Below are 11,388 nucleotides of genomic sequence, written 5' to 3' on the forward strand. Positions count from 1 at the left end.
AGAGAGAGAGAGAGAGAGAGAGAGAGAGAGAGAGAGACTGAGCTGTGGGTGGACAGAAAGAGTATGGAGCTGAGAGAGAAAGGAGAGAGAGAAACAGAAACAAGGAGACAGACAGAGAGATGGAGCACAGTAGCTGAATGACCTTGGCATACAAGAATAGAGCGCTGTATGCAGGAATTGCTATGCAGCACAGAGAGCCTACAAACTCGCCAAAACAGGGCCTAAAACTAAAATACAACCCAGGACATAATTAGTAATTTTCTTCGGGTGGGGGAAGTTGTTTCTAACATTCTAATCATGTTACGTGCACAAGCACCTCAAAGTCAAACAAGGGCTGAGGAAACAACTTTGATCCAAAAGAAAGTGAATCCTCCATTATTCATGCTAACCGAAATGAGGACTCATTTGCTCTTGGTTCATTTAACTAAGGGGATCCATGGTCCCTGAAGTGCCATTCTGAGAAGAGCCATTGCAGACAGAGTTGAAGGGGGGTGGGGGAGGGTTTATAATGAATTAAGTATACTTGATTTAACTTGCCAGAAACCATTAAATATAAAATGACTTGTGTGACTGAGTGAATGTCACCACATGACTCCTGCAAGCACTTCAAACTTATGTCCAATGAAAATGGAAGGATAAAAGAAAATAGTCATTTTTCAGTTCCTCTTGTACGTCCATCACTCACATGCAAGAAAACAAGATTTTACTGGAGGGTTAGCCCCCCCCAGCAATAGTATATTATAGGTGTTAAAACTGTGTTGAGCAGTAGTTTAGCAGTTTCTTTTGGTGTTTTACATTAAAGGCATCATTACCTTTAATAGCTGTTTGCAGCAGGGTTCTCTGTGTGTCTGAGGGTCCACTGGTCTGTTTACTGGTGCTTCCACTGTCTCTTTGCCGGGCCACAGCCACAGCGATGCCAACTGGAGGGTGTCGCACCTCCCCCTCCGTCTCCCGGCCAAACGAGCGGGCGCTGTCCGGCCGCTCCTGCTCTCTCTTCAGATGGGGAGGCATTCTCACCGCCCCAGAACCACCTGATCCAACCGATACCCTCTCCCTATCTCTCTCCCTCTCTCTTTCTTTATCTTTTTCCCTCCCTCTTTCTTTCTCCCTCTCCCTCTCGGCTTCCATACCAACGTGAGCCAGACCACCAAAGGGCCCTCTGCCATCCCCAGCGTGCCTGGAGGACCCTGGACCTTCAGCAGCAAAGTCCCCACTGTATTTAATCAGACTCTGCATGGCTGAAACCTCTGTGGGATCTGACCCTGATCCCCCACCCCGCTCTCCAGCCAATGACCCCCCAGGTCGGTAGAGCGCAGATGGGTCCAGGTAGCGTCTCTGACTCCCCTCCTCAACCGCACGCCCATGTCCGTGTTGGGAGGGGTGATTCTGGGGGGAATGGCTGTGGGCGGAGTGTGGGGTGTTGCTGGGCCGATGAGTTGCGTGAGGGGAATGGGGCATTTGTGCATGTGTCGGCTGGCTGTGGGGGGAAGAGAGTGTGTGTCCGTGTTGGGCTGCAAGAGCAGCCATGTGACTCGTGGCATAGTTGGCTAAAGGGCTAATGGTATTCCACTTAGGCTCCGCCCCTGCCCGCTCTATACCCAATTGGATTGAGTGTTTAATGTCCCTGGTTTCCGGGCTGAACCTTGATTGACTGGAGGAGTAAGACACGTCCTGACCTCGTTTACCAATGGAACCATTTGAACAAATGACAGAACCCTCCTCTCTCTGATTGCCTGAATCGCCAGACTGGGAGAGTCGAGGATGCTCCATCAGGCTCCTCTCAGGAAACCTGTAGCTCTCCCTCTCGAGGTTTCTCTCCCGATCACGCTCTCTGTCGCGCTCTCGTTCTCTGTCTCGTTCCTTTTCTCTGTGTTTGTCACTGTGTTTGTTGTCTCGGGCCTGGGAGGCGATCTGGATGGGCCCGACCCGCTCATCGTAAACCTCCACAGAAGGCACATATGTCGGTGCGCTGACTCGCTGTTCTCTTGTAGGCTCTCTGGGTGTGGAGGGTTGCTGCTGAAACGCAGGAGGAAGGGCGTAGGAGATGTGGAGGGTCCCAGCTGACGTGGCTACAGAGTCATTCCTCCTCTGTCTGTCCGAGTGGGAGTTTGAGTTATTGGAGTTAGCGTTAAAGTTACTGTTAGGGTGGGGTCGCGAGCCCCCTTCTTCATCTTGACCCCCTCTGTCCATTTCTGGTCCATGAAATCTCCCACCCCCACCTGAAGGGAAGGAGTGCTGTGGAGGTGACGGCCTGGATCTGGGCTCCACTGTGGAAGGCTGGGAGTGTGACTTCTGCTGGTGGTGGCGAGGATGGAAAGGCCAACTATCTCTGTCTCTCTCCGTGTCCCGGTCCCTTTCTTTCTCTCGTTCCCGGTCGCCGCTCCTTGCCCTGCGGTCCTCCTCGCTCCTCCCATCCTGTGTCAGGTCCACCACACTGTGTGGCCTCTGCTCCTCTCTTGACCGCTCTCTCTCCCTCTCCCCCCGGTAAGGTCGGTCCCTTCCCCCATCTCTGGACGTCCTCTGGGGGGGTGTGGAGCTGGACGGGACGGTCGGAGGAGCCGATGGAGGGTGGAGAGGCAACTGGCTCAAGGAGGCTGGCAGGTAAAAGCCCTCTAAAGTGAACAAAACATGAGAAACATGAGTCTAAAAACACAAAAACTCACCCACTACATCAACACGAACAGTTGAAGATTCAGAGCAGCACAGACGCATGATGAATATTTAACTGTCGACTTGCCAAGAAAATGTAACACAAACCTACAGTAGATCTGCAGAAGTCATATAGTGGAAAAGGAGATGTACTATACATTTTAACTTGAAAATAAAATAATCAAAGGAGTTGAGTGACCCATTTAAGGCTCCGTTCCACAACAAACTACAAGTCTCCTTACTGAATGCAACCTTATTCCATTCATGTATCACAGACACACAGAGAGAGAGAGAGAGAGAGAGAGAGAGAGAGAGAGAGAGAGAGAGAGAGAGAGAGAGAGAGAGAGAGAGAGAGAGAGAGAGAGAGAGAGAGAGAGAGAGAGAGAGAGAGAGAGAGAGAGAGAGAGAGAGAATGTAGATCTAATTCAGCTACTCTTCCCCCTTGAACGTTGTTAGGGACAGCAACTGACCTTTGTGTGAGTCGTACAGAGGGTGCTGGGAGAGCGAGGGAGAATCCAGGTGCCCCAGGGACAGGTAGGGGCTGGAGTACAGACTGCTTGGCAGAGGAGGGTAGCCTGAAGACACAAACAACATGTCATTATACAGTGTAGTTTACATAAAAACAGAGACTTGACAATAACTTTATATTATGGCTTCCTTGAACTTATTACGAGTTAATGGGCAACCCTTGGAGATGTGATGCATAAGGACTTAAAAGCATCCGCTGCTGTTATGGAACATCAAAAATTGAACATTACATGTTACATTATTACATTACAGCGGCTGAGTTGACCTGCAGCAAATTAACTGGCAACTATTTTGAAAATCTATCATTTATTTTGGTAATTTTTCAAGCAGAAATGAATTTTCTGATTTTAGCTTCTCAAATCAGGTTTTTTCTTTTACTTATTTTATACCACTGTGAAATAAATATATTTTTAGGCTGAACACCCGATGACTTCAACAAAATTTGATTTGTATTCAAATCGCAATTCAAGCTCTACCGATTCAAAATCGGTTCATAGAATTCCAAAAATCAATTAATATTTTAAAAAAATATATACTAGATACTTTATTGATCCCAAGGGGGCATTCAATGGCTTACAGACACCGTGCACACACAGACACTACATTTACATACTGTAAATTGTTTTCAAAAATTGATATTGAATCGTATCGTGAGCATAAAAGTCTGAATGGAATTGGGACATTTTTGGAACCGTACACCCCCACTTTCATTGCAGCCCATTTTACAGCCACCGGAAAATAATGGGTGACTTTACCAGGACTATAAACTGTGGATGATCCCGCAACAAATCCTGCCTTCATAAAAAGGTTCAAATGAAACTATTTTAGAAAGGTGTTAATTCAACTTATGTCATTTTCAGACTAGTCAACAGATTTGAGCACATTCTAATCCTGTTAAACTTTATTTATACACCCTACGTCACCTCCATAACCCATTATTTGGTTTGGTCCATGAGTTCAGCTTGAGGTAGATGTAAGAGTCTGCCCGACAGCTGCTGGTCTCAGAGACCAGATCTTAATATAGACAAAGTCTTGCATGGTGTAATGTTATAGATTTCTGCGTTGGGACCGAGACGGCTGCGACCCTCACACTGGCTGGTGTCACCACAGCCACCCAGAGAGGGTGAGACATTCCCTGTTCCCACATTCTGGCCACTTCAAGCAATATCAAAGAGGCCGCTGTCGTTGCAGCACGAAGCGCCAGGCAGCAGAGCTGTAGTATAAATCCGTCTCCTCTCCGTTCTGGGAGGCAGAAATAGAGAAGCAGGAGGAGGCGGGTGGCGAGGGTGTCAGCGGTCAGAGCAAGGCACAGGGAGACAGAAATATAAGAGGAGTGATGCGACGGGACCAAAGGCCTGCAGAATATGTTTCTGGCAAGGCTTCCTTTAACCACAGCTAACCCTGATCTCTAACAGCTTTGATACAGGGTTCCTGTGCAGCTACGGTGCATCCCGGGCTGCATATCCAAAGTCCGCCTCTTAGCCGCTGCTAACGGAAATGTCTCCAGCTTTTAGTAACTTTAGCTGCTATTAAAGCCATCCACCAGGTAATAAGAATCTCTCTTAGGCCAAGAAAGATTATATTTATACCAGAGCAAGTCGATACCAAGGCTTCTCTAGCCAGCAGAAGCTTTTAGCCTCTTCAGATACTTCAGCCTCAATTCAGGCTTAGCTTTAAGTCGAACATCAAAAAGTCCATCCCTCCTCCTTGGGCTGAATGTGATGTCTAACAGGTTGTGAGCAGAGCAGATGGCCCAGTGATCGATGTGTGTATTTAGAAGTGCAATTTCAAAAAAGTATAATCCTTTGGATTGTTTTACAATCCAACCCTGTTTTTGATATATTTACGGTTGACATTTTTTTCTGCCACAGCCATTCGATGCATTTATATTCTGTCATTACCTCTCAGCATAGTAGTTTTCATTGTCATTTGTGTCAGAGTCTGCCATTCCCGCTCTGGATTCAGTTTAAAAAAATCACAGGAAACATGGTATGCATGTAATCCAGCGTAAATTAGTTGGACTTATAGATATATCTATTAGCTCCTCTTAGCATAAAGACTGAACACAGAGGTAAACAGCTAGCCTGGCTCTGTCTGAAGTTAACAATGTGCCCCTACCAGCACCTCAAAAGCTCACTTCTTCACACATTAAATCTTGATTGTTTAATCTGCACATAAACTGGAGTGTAAAAACACACAATTGCCATTTCAAGGTGTGTCGTATGTGCCAGCGGACTATTCTTGGCTCTGAGCAGTTGCCAGGGAACTAGCTAAGAGTCGAGAAGTTACTGCTCGAGACTTTTGCCTATGACTTTAGTGCCGCCCTCATGAATCGGAGTAAGTAAGATTGAAACTACATCTTAAAAAACTAATCACACATACTCTGATTTGCTGTGTTTGGGAAGCACTGGACGAGATCTGTGTCACACAGGCGATAAAATCAGTTTTACAATGAACCCTAAATAGAATCCATTTGTCCTTCTCCCTTTACCTTGCCAAAATGCACTGCAGGATACATTCCTTCCTATGTGACCTTCTACTCCAACGAGATTTGATAAGGACAGGCGGGAATGAGGAGGGAACAGAGATTCAATCACTTACTGAACAGGCCTTAAGAAGAGCACAGACAGGTCCATGGAGAGGACAAAAAAACGTAACCGCCTAAAACTATGTTCATAAGCTAGGTCAGGAGAGAGATGCGGAAAAGTGGGGCAGGAGAGACAGAGACAAAGTTCATATTGGACACAAAGCTCCAAAAAAAGAGCAAGACAGAGGAAGATAGATTACAGTTACGAAAAGTAAGAGACAGGTGGAGGACGGAGGAAACTAGACACATATAGGACAGAGCCAGCTAGCAGCAGAGAGACAGAAATGGAACAGAATCCCAGTGGTGTAAGCAATGAGAAACAGAATGAAGCGCCTCCTGGGCTTTGGATGGGAGCAGACTGTGAGAAATGTCATGAAAATATGAGGCGTCTTTAAGAATCTGAAGTCTGAAGAGAACGGTGATTTACCTTCATGAGCGTGTGATGCCCACAGCTGAGCCATCTGCAGACTGCTGGGATTGGCCGATCGGTACGCAGGGTCAGAGGTCAAGGGGGAGTGGCCATGATAACCTGACAGGAAGGGACTCGAGCCTGCTGCGTAGGCATCACCTAGGAAAAAGAACCGAGACTGTCAGTCACCCTTGCAACCACGACAACCAAACTAATAAATGCAATCGATTTATACTGTACACGCCGTCACTTGTTTTTGGGCCTGCGCGTGCACAATCGATGCATGCTGACGGTTCCACGCGGAAGCAATCTGTTGTAATCATATTACTACTGAGCCACCATGCACTCTGCTTCCACAGGACAGACCACAGACAGACTGCCCTCTGAGGAAAGGGACAGTTAATCCAACCACCGAGTAAAAGCCCCAATCGTCACAGCAGGAGGGAGGACGGGGTATAAAAGGGAGAACGCGGGCTGAATCGGACTGACACATTCACAGCAGGGCTGTATTCAACCAAAGACAACGTCGGTCGACTGAAACTCTACCTGCTCCTCAACCAAGTGAACGGTCGATGGGGAAAAAACATCTGCATACACTGGAGGTGTGACAAGACACTCCAAGTTCACTTCCAAGATGAGACACGAGATTGGGCTCATGGAGACGAAAACACAGTTATCACAGTTTTAAAGAAACTGTTGAAATTTGATTGTAAAAATAGTCGCAAAATGAAAAACTTGCACTGAAAGGTTTTGCCACAAAGTCAAAAGGCTTCTCTCTGTATTACTAACCTCTTCAGACCTAATAACTGTGGTCTCCCTCTCTTCACCCAAACCTGTCCCTACAACCTATTAAATCAACACTTACGCATTTCTTACACTTTTTACGCCATATTTTTTAGCCAGTTTTATTTCTGTGAGCGTTTATAATTTCTTTTTAATGTTTTATTGCTAGAAAGTGCGAAAGAAATAACGTTGCCTTGTCTTTCCCTACAACCTCCTGCCAGTCGGTCGTTTGGTCGGTTACACGGCATACGGACACTTCTGTCTTATGCCTGTCAGTCAGTCACCAGGGCAACAGAGACTCGTGTCTACCCCGGAAGGTTAGGCCTACATTAAATGCACGGCGATGCTCATTGTCTGTTTAAAGTTTTGAGAAGTGTAACCACATTTGTGTGCGCTTTACCGTCATTGCCATGTCTCACCTGCAGAGGTGGCGCACTCTCTGTCTGCACAACACCTCTGCGTGGGTGTGTGTTTGTGTGTGTCGGAGGCATAGACAGCAAAAAATTATAAAATAGGTCGGCTCTGAGCCCCGCCCTCTGTGTGAGGACAGAGAAGCTCTCTCAGGTAGCAACATTTAGCACTGATTGTCCTGAGAAGTACAGATGTAATTCTGCAAGTGTGTAGGCTGCTGCTTTTAAACTTGATCAGAAATATCTTAATGTTTTAATTTCTAGCACACATTTTTATTTGAACTAAAACGGCCACAGCACTCTCTACCTAGTAGCATTGTGTGTCCATCAAAGCGTCTTTTCTTGACACCACTGTACGTTTTTATTGCTTTGCAATGGAGCGCCAGATGTTCACACAATGCTGCTGACACCAGCAGCGGGACCAGGCGCTAAGTGGGTCTCAGAGTCAAGATCATCTTGACCAACGGCCCGGAAACGTCAGCCCTAATTCACAGATACACGTCGTCAGAAGGTTGCTGGGCAGAGATTTTACTTTAGAGCCCCCTTCACACAATTTTGTTACCTCCTAATATAACTGACAAATTATTAAGATGTATTCAACCAGTTGTTTTTAATTGTCATCTTGTGTGTTTCATCTCCATTGAATATCGGACATGTCAAACCAATAGTAAAAGAACGCCAATCTTAACTTCCCAGAGACCTTCATTTTGTTGTGTTGGCCGACCAAAAGTCTCGAACCCAAAGATATCCAGTTTAAGATGATGTATGACAGAGAGAAGCAGCAAATCCTCTTAAACTTACACATGACATTGTGTAGGATAATATGTCAACTGACTGATCAATTAAATACTTAGCAGTCACATAGCATTCTCTTAGTCCACCCTACAGGTAAAAAATGTCTTTACTGTTTTACAGCAGCAAGTATCTTAGAGGTTTATTTGGGATCCAGATACCTACTCTGCCGAAAATATTAAAATATTTGCCTAGCAAAAAAACATTGAAACCCAATACTTCCACAGACTGCAACTTGGCATTCAATTTTAACATTGACAATTTCAACTTTTCAATATTCGTTTCATTTTAGAGTCTAGCTATTCAACAAAACATCCTTCCATCACGATCAGGTTCTTTGGCATGAACTTGTCATTAGGATTTAAAATACATTACCATAGGACTGGGAAATTTGGAGAATCAATCAAATATCCCTATATTTCCTACCAAATACCTTGATGTCGATGCCGCAACGATGTTGTAGTGTTGACTGTTGGTGCTTTCACAAATATTTACACAATGAGATGTTTGATAAATAATCATCAGTAATGTGGTTATAATGACTAAGTGTCACTCTGGTAAGTTCAGAATATGACATCCCTTTACTGTAATGCTGCCTTTAAAACCAGGAAAAGTCCGCATTTATGCCAAATTATGATATGATGAAATCCAAGACAATGTCTAGTCTTGTTTTACAATATTGATATAATATCCATATATTGCCCAGCTGTACAGGTAACACAACAAAAGTTTTTATAATAACTTTTTGTATGGTGAATATTCTTGAGTACTTACATTTTATTATGTTTACTTACAATTATCTATATGTTTCTTCATATGACAATTTTCTTTTCTTCTTCCTTTGAAGGCAAAAATCATTTAATTTCCAGTCAAACAGTTATCTGCGCTTCACAGAGATGACGCTCAAGCTGAGTGTGATCGGTGTATGCTTTGGTGTGTGTGTGTGTGTGTGTGTGTGAAGCTGGTCTTCTTCTACTACTGTGTGTGTATTCAAAAGTGCTTCAAATAAAACACATTATTCAAAATTATATAATTTCTTTTACATATTAATACAAAATTGAGAACAGAATATTAAAGTTAAAATTCATTAAAAATTTCAAATATTTAATCAAAATACCAGAATAAATGAATAAAATGCACAGTACAGTGCAAATAATAAACAAGGGCAATATGGAAAAGGAAGGTCTTCAGCCTCGATTTAAAAGAGCAGCGCGATGGTGCGGGTCTACAGTTTAAGGGAGTTTGTTCCAGATGTACGGAGTATAGAAACTGAACGCCGCTTCTCCCTTTTTTGTTCTGGTTCTGGGGTTGGCAAGCAGACCTGTCCCTGACGACCCTAGAGGCCTCTGCAGCTCATAATTCACTAGCAGATCGGACAGATAGTTTGGCCCTAAACCATTTAGCGATTTATAACCAGCAGAAGAATTGGTGGTGGAATACTCACTTTTATTAGCCGTGTAAACAGCTTAGTCAGAATATCGTCTTTTTCGGAATAAAGGCAAACAGCTGAATATTATGTGCATGTAGACATAGTCAATGTTGTGTGTATACATACACTCAGTCACTCACTTCACCATTAAAACCAAGTCCATCACTGCAACACTGTAAGTCCTCGTAAAACACTTCATATCTCAGCATGATACCTTTATCGATTGTTTTTCTTAAACTCCACCCCCTGCATGTGTGAGCATCAGGAAACTTTGAACCTTTGAAACATTTCAGCCTCTACCAATAACAAACTCCTAAGAGCAGGAAAAGGGTTCATGTTTAGACGAGGTCCCTCCCCCCATTACTGAACGCACTGCAAAGCCATTACACTGATAAAACTAACCATGTGTGTAGGGGAAAGGGTGCCGTCTGCATATGGACAAGGGGGAAGGGACTGTGTGTGTGTGTGTATGTGTGTATTAGTCCTGTGGGAATCTGTGCAAGACATGCTGTGCTTAGAGTTTTCCCTGCATCTAAATCAGTACATTAAAACCACGGTCCATCAGCACCTGTGCACACATACACACACACACATTTTAAAATCAATAGCAAATGCTGCTTTGCGATTAATCACAGACACACACACACACACACACACACACACGGGAGTTATGCAGTGTGCCTCTGCATTTTACAGTGGAGTTGGATCCTTCCACACCCAGCTTTAGAAGACACACATTTATTAATTTCTGTAAATAATTGCATAAGTGTGTGCGTAGCTTAAGTGACTGCACTGCATCACGTATGATGACTGACATGTGCAAGCAGTTGGGGGGGGGGTTTTGCAGCAAATGTCCTTTGAGTCAGAGACACTACAAGAGCCACCCCCCCACACACACACATTGGTTTAATAATACAATCTATTATTCATACTAGCAGAGACATAATCACACACAGAAGTGATTATACTACTTTGTCCTGCTCATCTGTACTTCACATCATCGCAGTCCAAAGAAAACCATGCATCTCCACATTTAATGCTTTTGAAATGCTTTACTTACAATGATCTATCTATATGTTTCTTCATATGACAATTTTCTTTTCTTCTTCCTTTGAAGGCAAAAATCATTTAATTTCCAGTCAAACAGTTATCTGCGCTTCACAGAGATGACGCTCAAGCTTTTTATGCATTGAGAATATTCAAAACCGGGGTCACTGGTGATGAAATAATGAAATACTACTAAGTATGGGAATCTCTTGGTACATCGAATCTAAAACAATTACTAAAAATATACATATAAATCTGAGTTTATTAGATCTTGACATCCAGTTTTTGTCACACACAAGTTTTTAATGAAGTGTTTTGTCTACTGAGGTTTTTATTGTGTAGTCATTCTATGTGTAAGCCTTAAAGATGCTTGTGAAAGTCACCTTCTCTCTCAGTGATCCTCCATGTCAGAGGCTCAGTCATGATTAAAGGTGGAGAACATGGAACATGAGGGGGTCACATGTAATGTGATAAAGTAGATCAACAGCCTATGTGTGTTCTGCCTAATTATTTAATGTATGTCTTATTAGATCATGCAAAAATCCCTTTTGGCCATTTTTGTGTGATTTGCTTTGCATCAGCAATAACTTTGGTTATAGCTCTGATACAGCTGAAGGAGAGCAAACAGTGAGGCTGTTATTGATGACATAGTAATGAAAAAAATAATAACAATGGGTTACATATACAGTGGGTACGGAAAGTATTCAGACCCCTTTAAATTTTTCACTCTTTGTTTCATTGCAGCCTTTTTCCA

The 11,388-nt window shown here is 43.7% G+C and overlaps 1 protein-coding gene across 5 annotated transcripts in view; it reads right to left on the reverse strand.

Annotated features, from left to right (window-relative positions):
- Nucleotides 1-11,388, reverse strand: part of tnrc18 (trinucleotide repeat containing 18) — a 50,016-nt gene that overhangs the window by 27,180 nt on the left and 11,448 nt on the right. For all 5 annotated transcript variants that reach the window (XM_034895256.1, XM_034895261.1, XM_034895259.1 and 2 more), the window contains 3 exons: nt 6,192-6,332; nt 3,120-3,224; nt 813-2,612 (listed from right to left, as the gene is read on the reverse strand). In XM_034895256.1, the coding sequence (XP_034751147.1) occupies nt 813-2,612; nt 3,120-3,224; nt 6,192-6,332 (2,046 nt within the window). The remainder of the gene's footprint in view (nt 1-812; nt 2,613-3,119; nt 3,225-6,191; nt 6,333-11,388) is intronic.

The sequence above is a fragment of the Etheostoma cragini genome, chromosome 15 (assembly GCF_013103735.1).
Source record: "Etheostoma cragini isolate CJK2018 chromosome 15, CSU_Ecrag_1.0, whole genome shotgun sequence".
Taxonomy (NCBI): Eukaryota; Metazoa; Chordata; class Actinopteri; order Perciformes; family Percidae; genus Etheostoma; species Etheostoma cragini.